At 38.3% G+C, this 18827-nt stretch overlaps 2 protein-coding genes across 5 annotated transcripts in view; both read left to right on the top strand.

Annotated features, from left to right (window-relative positions):
• The first annotated feature begins 1058 nt into the window (after window positions 1–1058).
• On the top strand, window positions 1059–11904 carry ces3 (carboxylesterase 3). The gene is made up of 13 exons (XM_058075793.2): window positions 1059–1175; window positions 3319–3520; window positions 3588–3726; window positions 4805–4938; window positions 5842–5995; window positions 7278–7382; window positions 8539–8640; window positions 8721–8861; window positions 8956–9036; window positions 10613–10754; window positions 10930–11079; window positions 11194–11266; window positions 11406–11904. The coding sequence occupies exons 1-13, from the start codon at window positions 1112–1114 to the stop codon at window positions 11581–11583; spliced, it is 1665 nt and encodes a 554-aa protein (XP_057931776.2). The 5' UTR covers window positions 1059–1111; the 3' UTR covers window positions 11584–11904.
• Window positions 11905–12074: 170 nt separating this feature from the next.
• kiaa0513 (KIAA0513 ortholog) overlaps window positions 12075–18827 on the top strand; it is a 35138-nt gene continuing 28385 nt past the window's right edge. For all 4 annotated transcript variants that reach the window (XR_013625140.1, XM_058075795.2, XM_058075796.2 and 1 more), the window contains exons 1-5: window positions 12075–12148; window positions 14690–15231; window positions 16686–16785; window positions 16894–16967; window positions 18397–18467. Coding sequence is in view for 3 of the 4 variants with exons in the window: in XM_058075795.2 (XP_057931778.2) it covers window positions 14843–15231; window positions 16686–16785; window positions 16894–16967; window positions 18397–18467 (634 nt within the window). In the remaining variant the exon portion in view is untranslated. The remainder of the gene's footprint in view (window positions 12149–14689; window positions 15232–16685; window positions 16786–16893; window positions 16968–18396; window positions 18468–18827) is intronic.

Genomic DNA, 18827 nt, shown 5'->3' on the forward strand with positions numbered 1-18827 from the left:
GAAACACTTATATGCTAGGACTACGTTAAAAAAACCTTAAACTTTATTATGGAAAGCAGGAAGTGAACAAATGTAACAGTTACTGATTGTAAAAGTATCAGATGGAGGGGTAGGATTTAATAAGCTTTGCTTCTTCCTACTCCTTTTGGACATGTGGAACTGTGAACTGATTATGTGATGCATTCAATTGTAATCTGATGCATGTTCAAATGAAATAAAACCATTACCATTACCATATGTAAATTAAGATTTAGCATTTAATGTTTGCGTAATCCTCTCTGTAATTGTATAAAGAAGTATACTGTATATGTACTTTAAAGGAGTCCTACCACGTGAAGGTTCAGGTGTTTGACCAGCACAGACACTTTTGTCAGAAAATAGACAAGAAATAAATACATTACAGAAAACAGTTTTTATCCTGTTACATACATATATATATTTAAAAAAAGCATCCCATGTGTTATTTATATAACTATGAAACAGTGATTCACGCAGCAGGTCAATAAAAACTTGCAACATGTATGCCTGCTTGTGCGTAAGCCTGTAACCCATGACTGCTTGTTTAAGGACGTTAATGTTTAACTGAAATCTTCTGTTTTGCTCTCTATTGACCTGCAAATGGTACCGGTAGTAGGCTCAAACACATCAATTTCATACAACAATATCTTTGAGAGCACTCTCATCTAGAACTTTTGCATATAGAATGAACCATTCATAAAAACAAACACAAATGTATACATTGATGTGTGAGAGCTGATTTGCTCCAGTCTATTATTTAAATACTGTAATATCAAATTAATAAAATAAGATTAATAATGAATACTATAAATAATATTTGATATAATTGATTGATTTTAAGTTATGTTGCTTGGACTTAAATGGTCAAAGAGCAGGGTTATGTCATTTTTGACTCTGCGGTCAGAGTACTGTTTGTTCATCGCAGGTCAAATCAATGAAGATGACCGAATTTAAGCAGGGCTGTGGTTGTAATGTTAAGACTTGGTTGTATTTCAGTGAGTGTCTGTAAAAGGGTTTACGTGTGTGTGTGTGTGTGTGCGTAAAAATAAAGGACTAGGACAATCATTCCATTTTTTTTTTTACTCCAATCAGGATGAGAATATTGCCCATTGTTTTTCTGCTTCATCTTGTGGGAGTGAACGCTCAGGAAGCACAAGGTAAGGCAACAATTATAGTGTATATTACTATATTATATTATACTATATTATTCCTGGTGTTGAACAGGTTGGAAGGTATATTTGTTGTAAACCTCAAAAGTCAGTAATAAAATATAATGAGGCTAATGAAATGGAAATGTCACAAGCTGGCTGCACGGCGGAGCAGTGGTTAGCACACAGGCCACACAGTTCAATTCCACCCGCTTAAGATAATCATTTACATGTACACAAATGTTAAAAACAATGAGAAAATAACAAATTAAAAATAAATACGAATGAAAAAGAACGCATTACCTTTCAAGGTGAGCTCGAAGGCGGAAGAGGAGTTTTGACAGACGACAGAAATCAAACATAACTTTACATAAATGTTTCTACTTTTTTAATTGTTTTCACTTTAAATCTGTATTTTTTTGCACTTAATTTTTATTAATTTTTGTATTTATTATTTATAAATATGTTTTTTATTATGTTGTTTCTTGTGCGGCTGCACGGCGGTCGAGTGGTTAGTGCGCAGACATCACAGCTAGGAGACCCGAGTTCAGTTCCACCCTCGGCCATCTCTGTGTGGAGTTTGCATGTTCTCCCCGTCCGTGCATGCGTGGGTTTTCTCCGGGTACTCCGGTTTCCTCCCACATTCCAAAAACATGCTAGGTTAATTGGTGACTCCAAATTGTCCATAGGTATGAATGTGAGTGTGAATGGTTGTTTGTCTATACGTGCCCTGTGATTGGCTGGCGACCAGTCTAGGGTGTATCCCAAAGACAGATGGGATAGGCTCCAGCACTACCTGCTACACTTGTGAAGCTAAGCGGTAGAAAATGAATGAATGGACCCCAAAGCAGACAGATGGCACGACACATGCAAATACTAAGAAAAGGTGAACAAAAACAAAATAATAAATATTATATAACAAGGCACAGCGGTGTGCAAGACTGTGGTACAAGTAGCACAGTGTGAGAGACAATCCAACATACGAGGGTGGCAAACTGCCTGCTGATAAAGGCCTGATTAGCAATAGGTCGCAGGTGTGCAGCAGTGAGTAGCAGGTGGTTCCGTCCCAGGAACTGGAAAAAAAAGGCACTGCAACACAAAGAAAATGGCGGAAACAAAACAAACATGACAGAAAGTAAAAAAAATTGTTATACTGTTTGTCATGCCTTAATTTCTAAATAACACAGACTTAGTATGCTATCACCTCAAATATCCATGTTGTGCTTGGATACACAGGACTCAACTTACAACTTAAGTTGTGTTCAAGGACTGTATTCTACCCTGGTCATAGCACTATTAATAATAACTGCGATCTTGCATTCCAGAAATAAACAACTTAAAATACAGGTGGGCAATTCATTCATTCATTTTCTACCGCTTATCTTCACGAGGGTCGTGGCCGTGCTGGAGCCTATCCCAGCTGTCTTCGGGCGAGAGGCAGGGTACACCCTGGACTGGTCGCCAGCCAATCACAGGGCACATATAGACAAACAACCATTCACACTCACATTCATACCTATGGACAATTTGGAGTCGCCAATTAACCTAGCATGTTTTTGGAATGTGGGAGGAAACCGGAGTACCCGGAGAAAACCCACGCATGCACATGCAAACTCCACACAGAGATGGCCAAGGGTGGGATTGAACTTGGGTGTCCTCGCTGTGATGCCTGCACTCTAACCACTCAACCACCATGCAGCCTGCCTTGGACGTATCATTCATTCATTCATTCTCTACCACTTTTCCTCATGAGGGTCGCAGGGGTGCTGGAGCCTATCCCAGCTGTCTTCAGGCAAGAGGCGGGGTACACCCTGGACTGGTCGCCAGCCAATCACAGGGCACATATAGACAAACAACCATTCACACTCACATTCATACCTATGGACAATTTGGAGTTGCCAATTAACCTAGCATGGGGCGAACATGCAAACGCCATACAATGCAGGGAATCGAACTCAGGTCTCCTAGCTTTGTGGTCTTGTTGCTAACCCCTCGTCCACCATTCAGCCTCGCAATGCAGAGATGTTGTATAATAAAAATTGCACCCTTAACACACAATAACAATCACATTCACAGTAAATACAAACATATTTGTCAATTAAGTTATATTATATGCATTTCAAAAAATCTTCACTGATTTTTACATCTTTAGGAGGGAGCACCGACCCCGTGGTCTTGCTGAAAAATGGCCACATAAGAGGAGAAATTGTGTCTGTGAAAGGCACAGAGGTCAAAGTAAAGCAATTCCTGGGAATCCCCTTTGCCCGCCCTCCAGTGGGTCCCCTCCGACTGGCTCCTCCCCAAGATCCAGAACCTTGGGAGGGGGAAAGAGATGGAACCCGGCAGCCTCCCATGTAAGAGTGACTGATTTGCATCATTGCTATTTTGAATGAAACTAACTACCTGTATGTTCTTTATCAGGTGTATTCAGGATGCTGAAATAGTTGTTAATGTTTCCAAAGTCATGTCAGTACAGTACACCCTACCAGAGCTTTCCGAGGACTGCCTGTATCTGAATGTTTATACCCCAGCTGAGGCAAAAAGAGGTGACAAACTGCCGGTATGTTTAAGACACATACATTCAGTATACAGTCATCCCAGTCATCCTTCAATGATGTTTTTTCAAAAATATAATAATTAATAAGTCATGCCGTTTTATGGTTGGCCTATTATTGGTCAAAAATTAGGGTTGTCAATCAATTAATTGATTATTTCATTGCGATTAATTGCAATTTGTCCATAATGAACTTTAATTCATCAAGCTTTTTTTTTTATTATTTTTCTTTTTTATAGCCTTTTTTATTTTATCAAATTTTTTGTTTTGAAATTATTCTTGAAACGTTAGATTTTGTTATCTGTATGCCAATATCCTAAACAAACTATTCATATGAGGAAACTTCAGTATAGGGCTTCAAAATAAAAATAACTACAAAAAATATGGCCTCAAAGTTTCTATTGAGTGTCAGTGTAGGGGGAGAACATATGTGAATTTATTTGAGTATTATATTAATAAATATACTTTTTAATCTTTATCAGGGTTCACATAAAAATTAAAAATTAAAAATTAAAAATTAAAAATTAAAAATTAAAAATTAAAAATTAAAAATTAAAAATTAAAAATTTAAAATTTAAAATTTAAAATTTAAAATTTAAAATTTAAAATTTAAAATTTAAAATTTAAAATTTAATTTAATTAAAATGAATATTTGCACCCCTTGTATTCAATTAGAAGGCAAACACATCCCTTAAGGTTGATGCCATCCTCACCAGAAAAGTTTCTAGGTCAAATTAACAATTAATGACAGGAAAAAATGAACCTCATAAACATTTTGTAAATTTGTGATTGATTGTTTGATAGATTATTTGTGTATCGTATATTCTTTTCTTCTTATGTTCTTCTCTTTACTCTCTGGAGGATGGTATTTCTTTAAGGATGAGCCACAAAAAGGGAAAGGAAACACAAATTGTTAATGTCTCGCTCGTTCTGGAATACTACGTATAACGTTTTCCAAGACATTGTGGAATCTTTTTTAATTAGTGTTGTGGCGAGAATAAATGAAGATGAGAGCCTCAGTTGTAGTTTTAACCACTCGCTGGTGTCTCTTTTGCAAAATTTAACAGCGCTCTCTGTTGGTCAGGTAATGGTGTGGCTCCATGGAGGGGGTTTGGCAATAGGTGCTGCTTCTCAGTATGATGGTGCTCCGTTGGCTGCTTATGAAAATATAGTCATGGTTATTATTCAGTATCGCCTCGGCATTCTGGGATTCCTTGGGTAAGTAACCATATTGCTCACCTTACTTGTCTCTGAAACAATGCAACTTCTTCAATATACCAGACAAAATGTTCCTCTGCCATTTATAAATGATAATTTTTTATAAAATATGTAGTATTTAGGCTGCACGGTGATCGAGTGGTTAGCGCGCAGGCCTCACAGCTAGGAGACCTGAGTTCAATTCCACCCTTAGCCAACTCTGTGTGGAGTTTGGGTTTTCTCCGGGTACTCCGGTTTCCTCCCACATTCCAAAAACATGCTAGGTTAATTGGCGACTCCAAATTGTCCATAGGTATGAATGTGAGTGTGAATGGTTGTTTGTCTGTATGTGCCCTGTGATTGGTTAGCGCGCAGGTCACACAGCTAGGAGACCCGAGTTCGATTCCACCATCGGCCATCTCTGTACTGGGTACTCCGGCTTCCTCCGACATTCCAAAAACATGCTAGGTTAATTGGCGACTCCAAATTGTCCATAGGTATGAATGTGAGTGTGAATGGTTGTTTGTCTATATGTGCTCTGTGATTGGCTGGTGACCAGTCCAGGGTGTACACCGCTTCTCGCCCGAAGACAGCTGGGATAGGCTCCAGCACCCTCGCGACCCTCGTGAGGATAAGCGGTAGAAAATGAATGAATGAATGAAAATTGTCCATAGGTATGAATGTGAGTGTGAATGGTTGTTTGTCTATATGTGCCCTGTGATTGGCTGGCCACCAGTCCAGGGTGTACCCCGCCTCTCACCCAAAGACAGCTGGGATAGGCTCCAGCACCCCCGCGATCCAAGTCAGGATAAGTGGTAAAAAATTAATGAATCTCAGGCTTTTTTTTTTATTGTAGACTTTTATAGTAATTTAAGAATCCAAAGCAAAATTGAATAGCATCCTGTCAAATGTCCTGTTCTAAAGCACTGGAGACGAACATGTTCGAGGAAACTGGGGGTTCTTGGATCAGCTGGCGGCTCTGAGGTGGGTGCAGGAAAATATAGAGGCTTTTGGTGGTGACCCTCAAGCTGTCACCATCGCTGGAGAATCTGCAGGAGGCATCAGTGCGTCTATACTGGTAAAATGATTATTACTAACAAATACCACATAAATCCCCCCTTTTTTTCCCTTTATTTGGGCAAATATATGAAACATTATATAACTTTCCATTATTTACATTTGTATTCAATTATCTGATAACAAGCCCAAAAGGAGTAGGCTGAAGCAAAAGCTTATAAATGCCTACCTCTTTTTGCAAGATATATTAATAAGTAAACAGAATAAAAGACACACCAAAATACAACATTCATTGGTTAATACATGAGTAAAAACATGAGTACAGTTAAAACATGAGTAAAAGCGGGGCGGGGCACAGCAGTCAGATATAAAAGGTTAATAATCATGTTCATGCCACTGTCTTGTTTTCCCCTCTTATTATTATCATTGTATTATTATTATTATTATTATTATTATTATTATTATTATTATTATTATTATTATTATTATTATTATTATTATTATTATTATTATTATTATTATTATTATTATTATTATTATTATTATTATCTTTGTCATTATTACCATCATTATAATCCTCATTAATATTACCATTTTCATCATTATAGTTTTGGATTTTTTTTTATTATTTAATTTTACAGACTTCATTGCTTCTTGTAGAGTGCTGTATCATTTCATCTGTTATTTTCTGAAATCCGCAGTCTTTGTGTGTCAATTTATTAGCCCACTTTTTTGTGATTAATCAGTGCTAGATTAATCAGTAGCTTTAGACACTACTCACACATTGCACAGCCACTATAGCCTGCTACCTTGAGGAAAAAGATACAGATCACTTGCTTTTAGGACTAAGAGAGCCATATCAAGTTTTTTTTACCGACATCTATCCTGCTCATGAATTCATGATTTTCATGTGTGTGCATGTTGGGTAAGCTTGTGTGTATCCGTTTGTACGTGGCTCACTAACACTGATTGACACTTTTTAAAGTTTATCGAGTATTATTTATTTATGCATATTTTTTTTAGCATTGTTTCTTTATCACTGGTTTTTATCGTGTGTGGTATCGTGCTGGCAGCCTTTCTTCTGCAAATAGATGGTTGATTGTTTGTATCTGTTGACTGGATGTGTTTTTATGTCGTATTTTTTTGGTACATGAACTGCACACGCATTGATGCTCTGCACAAATGAAGTTCCTAACGGATAAATAAAGTTCTTAAGTTAAGTGCTGCTAATAATTAAGTCAGTTAAACTCAACGAAGCACCACCACCAGCATGTAGCACAATAATGAATTATTTATACCCCGTTCATTTATTTTCATACTGATTCATGTGTGTCTTTCCTTAGACTCTGTCTCCAAAAGCTGAAGGATTGTTTCAAAGGGCCATTTTTCAAAGTGGAGTTGCATTGGTTGGAACCTACACCAGCAATGATTCACTCCCTCTTGTCAAGGTACTGTAAACGTGTTCTGTCTAAATTACTGAGCTCCAGAGATCGGAGATCTGACACTGAGTGGATGATATTATTTTTTAACCCACTAGGTTCTATCTTGTGTGGATAGAACCTTAGAAAACACATCCTACAGTTGTAGTCTAGACTAGAGCTGAGTTAAATTCCACACAGGAATGGATTACTGCTGTCTCATCAGACTAGAGCTGGCTTACGCTAGAACAGGGGTCTCAAACTCGCGTCCTGCGGGCAAAATGCGGCCCGCGAGACGCTAGTTTGAGGCCCCCACCTTGATACCAAAGTTTAATATTGAAATGACAGCTTAAAGCTGTGTGCACACCGGACACAATTAACATGATTATGCCCCGCCCATACTGTTACCCTACCCTGTTACCCCGCCCTGTTTTGCTTTGGATTAGCAATGAAGCTAAAGGCTTATGACGCCGGGTACAAATAAATGCAGGGAATGATTTGGAATAAAACGGAAAATACACGTCAAGATAAAGCATCTCATCAAACATGTTGTTAAAGTTACGACGCTGCTCCCAGATGGAACTGAGTACGATGCTAACTTGCTAATTGGGTCAAATTATTAAGTTTCAATAATGTTCATGTTAAAGGTTAAATAACTGTTAATACTGTACATTTGAATCTGAAAAAAATCATTTCTCTACCAACTGTATGTGGTTTCTTATTTGCTGTTTTATTATTATTTTACTTATTTATTACTGGTTGATTGATTTATTGTTTATTGTTATTGTTATCTTATTTTGTGTATAGAAAAATAAAAATTGAGATATTTGAGAACAGTGGAATGTTTTATAAGATATTTTGGTGTGGAAAACCGGAACCAAAGTACTGAAAAAGTGTAGGGTATAGTAGAAGCAAAAGCATTGAATATAGTTTTTTTATTGATTTTTTTCCAGTTTTTAATAAATGCGTTTTGGTTCTTTTTTTTTTAATCTAATGCGGCCCGGCTTCACCCAGAACCTAGCTCCGGTGGCCCCCAGGTAAATTGAGTTTGAGACCCCTGCTCTAGAATTACTAGATAAGACTGAAACTAGATTTAACTGTCCTATCTAGTCTTTGAGCACAATGAAGTTTGCTTGAATGAAAGATCTTTTTGTAGTATTTAAATTCTTCCTCTCTTTGCACGCAGGTTGTAGCCAACCTGACTGGATGTTATAACAGCACATCACAGATACTGCTTCAGTGTTTGAGAAGAAAAAGCCAACAGGAGTTAGTTGAAGCGACTAAAAAGGTAAATGAAACGGAGAAGATGTAAAAAAAAAGTAGGTACATACTATAAAAGTTTGATTTGTCCTCTCCTCTTGTCTTCAGATGAAAATTTACCTGGGAGGTGTGGTAGATGGTGTCTTTCTGACTGATACTGCAGAGGAGCTTCTAAAAAGGAAAGAAGTGATGCGGGTGCCAGTGATGATGGGGATAACCAACCATGAGTTTGGGTGGCTTCTGCCTCAGGTCATATATTTTGCTTTCATTGCAAGTATTCAAATATGCGACATGTTTATTAACTCATGTTGAACTGATACACTTTGGAAAATATGCTTTGCAGAATTTTGCTCTTCCCGGCTGGGAGAACGGCATGAGCAGAGAATCTGTTCTGGGGATGATGAACATGTTCTATCCTGCAGGGGTGAGCTCCAAGAAAATTGTTGATGATTACAATAATCATGAGCTATAAATATAAGCTATAAACATTCTGGGCTTGAAATTTGTTTTTAAATTGTAAGGAACGTCCTGCCTTGAAGATTCATTCATTCGTTCATTTTCTACCGCTTATCCTCATGAAGGTTGCAGGGGGTGCTGGAGCCTATCCCAGCTGTCACCCTGGACTGGTCGCCAGCCAATCACAGGGCACATATAGACAAACAACCATTCACACTCACATTCATACCTATGGACAATTTGGAGTCGCCAATTAACCTAGCATGTTTTTGGAATGTGGGAGGAAACCGGAGTACCTGGAGAAAACCCACACATGCACAGGGAGAACATGCAAACTCCACACAGAGATGGCCGAGGGTGGGATTGAACTTGGGTGTCCTCGCTGTGATGCCTGCGCTCTAACCACTCAAACATCGTGCAGCCTGCCTTGGACATATCATTCATTCATTCATTCTCAACCGCTTTTCCTCATGAGGGTCGTGGGGGTGCTGGAGCCTATCACAGCTGTCTTCGGGCGAGAGGCGGGGTACACCCTGGACTGGTCGCCAGCCAATCACAGGGCACATATAAACAAACAACCATTCACACTCACATTCATACCTATGGACAATTTGGAGTCGCCAATTAACCTAGCATGTTTTTGGAATGTGGGAGGAAACCGGAGTACCCAGAGGAAATCCTGGGAGAACATTCAAACTCCACACAGAGATGGCCAAGGGTGGGATTGAACTCGGGTCTCCTAGCTGTGAGACCTGCGTGCTAACCACTCGCCTTGAACATATCAATACCTAATATTTTGCTATGAACCCAAGGCAACAGGAAATGACTCTGAATTGCAATTCATTGACAATTTCATGGTCTGCACGGCGACCGAGTGGTTAGCGCACAGGCCTCACAGCTAGGAGACCCGAGTTCAATTCCACTCTCGGTCATCTCTGTGTGGAGTTTGCATGTTTTCCCAATGCATGCTTGGGTTTTCCTCCCACATTCCAAAAACATGCTAGGTTAATTGGTGACTCCAAATTGTCCATAGGTATGAATGTGAGTGTGAATGGTTGTTTGTTTATATGTGCCCTGTGATTGGCTGCCGACCAGTCCAGGGTGTACAACGCCTCGCATCCGAAGACTGCTGGGATAGGCTCCAGCACCCCAAATGAATGAATGAATAACAATTTCATTTGGTGGTTAAAGGTGAAAGTTGACTGATGGTCACTATTAACTATATGCCATGCCCTGTGACCAATCATGATAACCCAGCCCCGCAAAAACATGTTTGCATAGATTTCCACTGTGAACACAAATAGAGTAATGTACATAACAAGCAGGTTGCCAGCCACCATAAAAAGGAAGTATCCATAGTGTCCAAGGGGAATTACAAAATCCAACAGCAAGCAAACAGCTCTGGTCGTATCAGATGATCCTAAAATAGAGAGACCTGTTTTGGTCAGTGATAGCTAAGCATATTAAGTTACCATAGTTCCTATGTTTCTTGTGTGAGGAAAATAGAAGAAATCTACAAATGGGCAACATTGTTTCCTATCTAGGCCTCTTTAGCCAACAGCCTGATTGCAGATGAATACCTGAAAAATGCCAAAACTCCAGAAAATATAAGGGATGGATTCACTGAACTTATGGGAGACCTTCTGATGACACTGCCTGTTGTTAAGGCGGCAGACTACCACACAGGTCAGAAATATTCCTTATAAATATTTGTAGCTCTGAGTTGAAGTTTTATCTTGTATTTAGAACCTTTTTCAACCTGGTGTGGTACATGTTAAGCCTCTGATGATAAAGCAATCATTTGACCTAAGCTTGATCTTGTCCAAGCATTTGTTGTATTTACATTCTCCTTCACGTTTAGATGCGGGTATTCCAGTTTACATGTACGAGTTTGGATATCGTGCGGAGATGCACAAAAACACCAGACCGACTTTTGTGAAGGCCGACCATGGGGATGACGTCATATTTGTGTTTGGAGGATGTTTCTGGACTGGAAATATACAAATTATAGGTATGTTGTATATTAAATATTACTTGTAATGTATAATATGTGGGCTAAGTAAGTTTGCTGGATGGACTTTTGTCTGATTTGTGGCTTGTTATCTGATTTCTGGCATATTTTCAGGCAATATTACCAAAGAGGATGAAAAACATTGTTTAACGATGATGAAATACTGGGCCAATTTTGTCCGTACCGGGTGAGTAAGAACAATATCCCTAAAGGTGCAATATTATTATTGGTATTATAATAATTGTTATTGTATTACGGGAACATGACCACAAAAACATCATGCGCAAACTGAAAAAAAAGCATTTTCCACTTTCTCCTCTCCTCAGCTCTCCCAATGGTCCAGGGATGGCCACTTGGCCTAAGTATGACAGGCACAAGCAAGAGTATATGTCTCTAGACCTGAAACAGACTGTAAAACAAAAACTGAAGAAGGACAGAGTCCATTTTGCAACAGTGACCTTACCCCAGAAAGTGGAAATGTTAACCTCCAAATCTGGAAGATGAACTCTAGAAAGGGTGGTCTTTTTTTCCGTCATGGATGCTCCCAGGAGTGAGATTGTTTTACACAATGAAGTGGCCACTGAGTATTATAGTGCTTTCTGTTGTCTCCATATCCCTCCAGCATTTTTGGGGTTCTAGATTTTTTTTAATAACAGGTATAATGAAATGAAACCATTCTATGCTAATAAAGACACTGTCATCTAAAGGGTGTTTTGTGTGTTTATGTAATTGTTTTGAATAGGCACTAGAGGGCACAAATGAGCCACTACTAATGTCGAGTGGCTCGATTTGAAAAACTTGTACATGTATGTTGCATGGTTTTACGGTATTAAAAGTAATCATATTTTACATCTGGATATTTTTAAGTTTTTCACCCATAAGCTACATAACATCTAATCTTCATTTAATTTTAGAGACCAATTACGGCCCATCTGATTGGTTGAACTGCTCAGTGACGCCATTTGGGTTCTCCCTGCGTCATTTCTTTTACGCATGCGTACTTCCGCTTTCGTCCCACTAGCAGCAGAAACCAGGAGCAGTCTCTTTCCTCCTACAAGGCTCCCTACTTGTACGTACACCTCCACCTTCTTCCATTGTTTATATATTTATATTCGCATTGAAGGTACTTAAGTGCTAAGTGAATGCAGGTTTCTATTTTTTCAGATTATTTGAGTGGTTTTAGAGTTCGATTCCTCCCGTGTTGTCAGTGCTGTTAGGAAACCGTGACTGAAATGTTATTATATTTGGTTTGATATGTTTGACCGTATAAAGAAAACAAATGGAGATATTACCGAATTTCATAAGATGGCTGCGTAGTGACACTTACCATATTTTCTTCAGCGCAAACCCCTCCAGGAAATGTCGGTCTTTTCTATTAACATTTGAGCTCATTCCTCAACATGAACAATAACTTTTAATTTTGTGCTCGGGCAACAAAGCAGGCGTCATATAAAAGTCTTACTTAATCTTATTAAATGGAGTAATGTACTGAGTTATGCATTACTTTTATCTTTATGTCTTCCTGCTTGATAATTTATTGATACCTGCATCTTTATTTGGTGCGTTCACTGGTCAAAGGAGACGGAAGACTCATGGACCGTCATACACCAATTTAAAAAAAAGATTCTTGGTGGTCTCTTTAGTGTGTTTTTATCATACTTGTACTTTTGTCAATGGACCAAATACTAGTACATGTTAAGCAAATACACAGTCATGCCTCGATTGGACGGGATATGTGACGTGTACAAACTCATAACTCAAACTCATAGGACATTTTACTAGCTGAAGTAGTATATAACAGAGGATATAAACTGCATAAGATTGTCAAAAAGGTTCTTAAAAGATGTGCTAAAAGAAGACATGGCATTTAAGCAAACTATAATGATACCTTTGTTGAAAAGAGTATGTTTAACAACTGTTTAAGCAGCTGAGCTTATATTGTCCCGTATATTTAGATGTTTTTCCCAGTAGCTTTCTCTTATTTGTTGGTATGCTTTTAGTGACTTTGTATCCGGTGTTTTAATCTGTTGACAGTGTTGTGCAAGTTCATAGTTCTCATGAGTTAGTTCAAAATTCAGTTCACACAGTATAAACATGAATAGTTCACATTCATAGTTCACCATTTCAATTTTGAATTAGTTCAAAGTTCAGTTCATTCAATGAAAGACTGACCTTGTTTTTAAAACAAAAGTAAGACATCCATCACCCCTTGAAACTGTTCACTCTTTAGAAATATGTATTGTCCAATTGGAATTGTTGAACAATAACGAATATGAAGTACTTTTCTTTAGATGTGCTTTTTTTAGCACATGCATGTTTATTTCCTCACGCCAGCTAACAAAAGCCACAACAAAGTATAGTGTTATTTCATGCAATGAAATCAATTCGTAAACGTGGAGCTACATATCTGGAAGTCCTCGGGAGCCTTGGGCGTGTGACCAATCACAGCAGAGTGGGCGTACCTAGAGGAGGGTTGGGGTTGGAGTAAATTAAAGGGGACCTGCACATTTTTTTATTTGAATTTTGCCCATCATTCACAATCTTTATGTACATATTTATTTGACTTTTCTGTGCATTATGACACAAGAAAAAACGTTCATATGAGTTGGCTAACACACCTATTTTGACTATGAAGACCTCTAATAAAACATCTAAAAACGTTGCATCATTTCATTTCATCATTAAAATTCTCCACCTTCTGTATCTCTTCTCCCTGGAACCTCACTCTTCCACTGAGGTCCCACTCATTCACACACATATACTCCATTTTGCTGCGGCTAATGATGAATGATGGGCAAAATTCCTCAAAAAGTGCAGTTCCATTTTAACACCAGTGACAGTTTTAAATAATACCAAAATGATACTCCAAGGGTTGTCAATTTTACCCACTATCACAGTGTGCACAGAAGAGAACTTCCTGCTTGTATCTATTGGTATTGAAGCTGTTGATTTAGCTCGACATGTGTATGGAGTTATTCTTGACTATCAGCCTATCGTTTGTCCCATTTGTTTCCTGGGCCCTGTTTTCCACTGTTTTCCAGTTCTCTTCTTCTACAACCATCATAATTAATAGTATGTTTTTTACAGTCACCTCTAATGGTTAATATTTTGTAAATATCAGAGCAATTATTCTCCATTTAGTTATGCTCAGTGCATCCATACATTTGTAAAGTGAATAAAGAAGCTCCTAAGTACAGAAAATTACACATTGAATTAAATATTACACTCTTCTGACTGTACTTGGGAGTGAGATTTAATGGTATTTTGGACATGGTGTTACAGTCCGTCATTGGTCAATCTCACCTACACCTTCCTTATCTACTGTCAGCCACTTCTGCTTTCACATAAAGTTATTTCAGCATGTGATGCTGTTAAACTGTCACACCCTGTGATTGCAGTGCTGGTTGGAATACAAATGTATAATTATATACAATGGTATGAAAAAGTATTTGACCCTTACTGATTTTACATAAAACATCCATTTCTTTAAGTAATCAAAATGTTGGTTTTAGTAGAAGTAAGTGCCACTATTTACTTTACTAATAGCATTTTGCTAAATGCAATGTTGAACACAACAATCTTTCTCATGTTTTCACTATTGTGTTTACAGATAAGACTGTTTGTGATGTCGATATCACCATCGCCAGAATCTTCAACTCATAATTTAGTCAAGACAAGTGAAACTCCATGCAGCCTGTTCTCCAGCCACTCTTGTTCCTCCTGCAGAGTCTTAAATAGCTCTTCCTCCAATTAAGGAACCAACATGGAGTCGATGGCAATGGACAATCTCATAGACTTTGACATGTCATCTGTGGCTACAAGTCTCAGTGTCGATAGAGACAGCCCTCAGAGCCACTCAGACATTTTCTCACCAGAGCCACCGTCCTCCAAATTTCCTGTGCAACACTCATTGCCTGAACCCATGACACCCTACAAGTCCAGCTCACATCACCATCACAAAGATGACGATGAAAATGAGAGTGATGCAACAGAGTCAGCAGACAGTGAGAATGATATGGATCCGGCTTCAACGATGTGGAACCTAAGACGCTTCTCATCCTCATCTGCTCACAGTAGTGAGGACAATGATTCCGAGGCAGTAGAGAGAAGAGAGTTCATGAAGACGTATGTGGAAAAAGTGTTTCATGGAAGGTAAGGCAGAAGGTTTTAGCTCTTCCGAGCATGACCGTGGAAGATGAGTTATTTTTAGATTATCATTAAATATGCTTTATCACCAGAGTATGCAGAAACTACACCAATTAAGGACTCAGAGGTGTGGGTTTGAGTCATGTAACTTGGAATTGAGTCAGACTTTTGCTGAGTTTTGACTCGATTTGACAAAAGACTTGCAACTCGTCTTGGACTTTAACATCAATGACTCCGTTAAGTCTGACTTAAGTCTGACGACTTGAAAATACTTGAGTTTCAGTGAATGTGTTGAGTAAATGTGACCCCATTTAAAGTATTCAACTTAGATGTAGGCTGTACAGCGGACAAGTGGTTGGCGCACAGGCCACACAGCTAGGAGACCCGAGTTTGATTCCACTCTTGGCCATCTCTATGTGGAGTTTGCATGTTCTCCCTGTGCATGCGTGGGTTTTCTCCCGGTACTCCGGTTTCCTCCCACATTCCAAAAACATGATAGGTTAATTGTTGACTCCAAATTGTCCATAGGTATGAATGTGAGTGTGAATGGTTGTTTGTCTATATGTGCCCTGTGAAACTTACAATGGATCCAATATTTTTTGGAAAAATAATGCCTCTAACCACGGGTGGGTAAACTTGTTGACTCATGGGTCACATTGGGTTAAAAAAATGTGATGAAGAGCGACATACTTGCTCACGGTGCAACACATAAATCAGCCACTAAATGCCCACAAGGCATGCTGGGTAGAACTATGAACAATCAAACATTGGGTACTTCTTACTTCTCTGACGGCCTCAACATATTTTCCAATCGAGAAGAAATGCAAACATGGCAAAATGTTGGGAGTGTATCACAAGGTACCCAGCATGCCTTGCGGTGGGAATATATGAGTGTTTTTTTTTATTATTATTATTAATTTTTATTATGGGGTGAGTAGTTAGCATGCGAGCCTCACAGCTAAAAGACCCGAGTTCAATTCCACCCTCGGCCATCTCTGTGTGGAGTTTGCATGTTCTCCTTGTGAATGCGTGGGTTTTCTCCGGGTACTCCGGTTTCCTCCCACATTCCAAAAAACATGCTAGGTTAATTGGCAACTCCAAATTGTCCATAGGTATGAATGTGAGTGTGAATGGTTGTTTGTCTATATGTGCCCTGTGATTGGCTGGTGACCAGTCCAGGGTGTACCCCGCCTCTCGCCCGAAGACAGCTGGGATAGGCTCCATCACCCCCGCGACCCTAGTTTGGACATTGGATGTTGAGTCTATTATCTGACCCACATCTTTCCACGATGTCCCAACTCTAAAAGAACCGTTACCCCCTTCTTAATAGTATCTGAAATACAAAAATACATACAACCAACAATAAAGCCTCATTTTCAGGTGAATCTCCGCTCATTGCAGTTGGTTTTGATTGTTTGATTTGTTTATTGTTAACTCATCACTCCACAATATTTCCACAGGCAGGACCTGGACCAAGAAGAGAAATCTCGTTTTGGAGAGCTGTGCAGTGGCAAGAATGGGAAAGGCAGAGAGTGGTTTGCCAAATATGTCAGTGCGCAGGTGAACATGACAAAATAAGAAACCTTAGTTTGGCCCTTCAACAATTTGCCTTGGCTAAACTGCTCTTCCAAACAGCCTTCTAACCCTGTTCTCCCTGGTTTGTCTCAGCGCTGCCACTCGAAATGCGTGAGCGAAGCTACTTTCTACAGACTGGTGCAGTCTTTTGCAGTTGTGTTGTTTGAGTAAGTATTTTTCATAATATGTTTGTGTGTGTTTACATTCATATATACACACACACCGTTTCACACCACTTTATGTGTACATATACACTATAATAAACAATAGCAGAGCCACAAACACGGTTGGCGGGACCCATTTAATGGCCATATTTTTAAAACGGTCCTATCATATTACAATTGAACATGTTGCTAAAGGACAGAGCTATGATAAGATTAAGATTTCTTTTTTAGTTTTTCCTATTTCATGGTGCTTTTCTATGCCCAAGTGGCAATTGTTGAATTGAAATGTTAATAATTGCGTCAATGTTTATTGAATTATATTGTTTCTTAAAGTGCACTTACCATCTGAAACGTGAATTTATGATCTCATAAAAAAGTATCAAACCGTATATAAACATTCACATATAAATATACATACACACATAAAACATTTTCACTCCCTTCCTGATTTCTTTTTTTTCACGATTGTCACACTTAAATATTTCAGATCATCAAACAAATCCAAATATTAATCAATAACAACAGAACTGAACGCAAAATGCTGCTTTTAAATGAATTTTGTTTCATTATTTGTCTCATCAGACCACAGAGTATTTTTCCAAAGCTTTTGGGGATCATGAAGACATTTTCTGGCAAAACTAAGACAAGCCTTAATGTTATTAAGCTGGTAAAAGCTTTATGAATGGCGTTATATCACTTTTTCACACTTTTTCAGCCATGTAGGTTTGGATTTTTTTCTCCCTTAAGTTTTATTTAAAAACTGCATAATGTGTTCAGTTGTGTTGTCACACTTTTTCTCAACATCGTGTGTTGTATGTATGTGTATATGTGTATGTACATTATGTAGTATATTATATATACATATAAATATATTATTTATACAGGTAGTATTATGTACTGTATTTAAATATATACCATATTTTCTGGACTATAAGTCACTCCGGAGTACAAGTTGCACAAGGCCAAAAATGCATACTTAGGTAGAAAAAAAACATACATAAGTCGCACTGCAGTATAAGTAGCATTTTTTGCAGGTAATTTATTTTAACTACTTGACCAAAACAGACATTACGTCCTCTTGGAAGGCAAGTTCTAACAATAAAAGAAGAGAGAACAGGCTGAATAGGTGTAAGATATGCTAACACAATGGTTATTCAGCTACACAAAAAAATAAACATGAACAGAAAAGGTGTCCAGTGTTTATGTAACATAAACAGTATTTCATTTATAAGTCGCTCAGGAGTATAAGTCGCAGGAACAGCCAACCTATGAAAAAAATTGCGACTTATAGTCCGGAAAATACGGTATTTATGTCTCTGAAAGATTTGCAGCACTCAGTATTTTGATAAAAACACAATCAATAAAACAAAATTACATGAATGCATGATAATCTCAATAGTTACATTTTTGCTTTGGGTCTGTTTGTTTTCAGATGTCACCAAATGGATGACTACAGCCCAGCCAAAAACCTCATGACTATGTGCTTTACATACTACTACACTGGTAAATGTTTCAGTTGTTTTGTTTGTTTTATATAAATTGTTATGTATGTGTAAAAAAAACATACTAGGAAGACAGGAAGTGAACAAATGTAACAGTAACAGATTGTAAAAGTACCAGATGGAGGGGTAGGATTTAATAAGCTTTTCTTCTTCCTACTCTTTTTGAACATGTGGAACTGTGAACAAATAAAATTAAACCATTACCATAAACAATGCCAAAGTTTCAGATAAAAACGTTTGCGTATTTGGAAGTGAGAAGCCCCGAAATAAGTTTGCGATGGCTCTGAACGCTTGTTTTCAGTGTGTTTTTTTTTTCACACCAGCCAAATGGGTGTGCCCTGTTAGTTTGTGTTAGTAAGCG

The sequence above is a fragment of the Doryrhamphus excisus genome, linkage group LG1 (genome assembly GCF_037039965.1).
Source record: "Doryrhamphus excisus strain RoL-2023G ecotype Guam linkage group LG1, RoL_Dexc_Guam_v1.1, whole genome shotgun sequence".
Taxonomy (NCBI): domain Eukaryota; kingdom Metazoa; phylum Chordata; class Actinopteri; order Syngnathiformes; family Syngnathidae; genus Doryrhamphus; species Doryrhamphus excisus.

Bases quoted from the DNA above. Each gene is read 5' to 3' on its own strand.
- ces3 (XM_058075793.2), top strand. From the start codon at position 1,112: ATGAGAATATTGCCCATTGTTTTTCTGCTTCATCTTGTGGGAGTGAAC. The intron at 3,727-4,804 runs GTATGTTTAAGA...TCTGTTGGTCAG, and splicing joins AAAGAGGTGACAAACTGCCG to GTAATGGTGTGGCTCCATGG. The intron at 8,641-8,720 runs GTAAATGAAACG...TCTTGTCTTCAG, and splicing joins TAGTTGAAGCGACTAAAAAG to ATGAAAATTTACCTGGGAGG.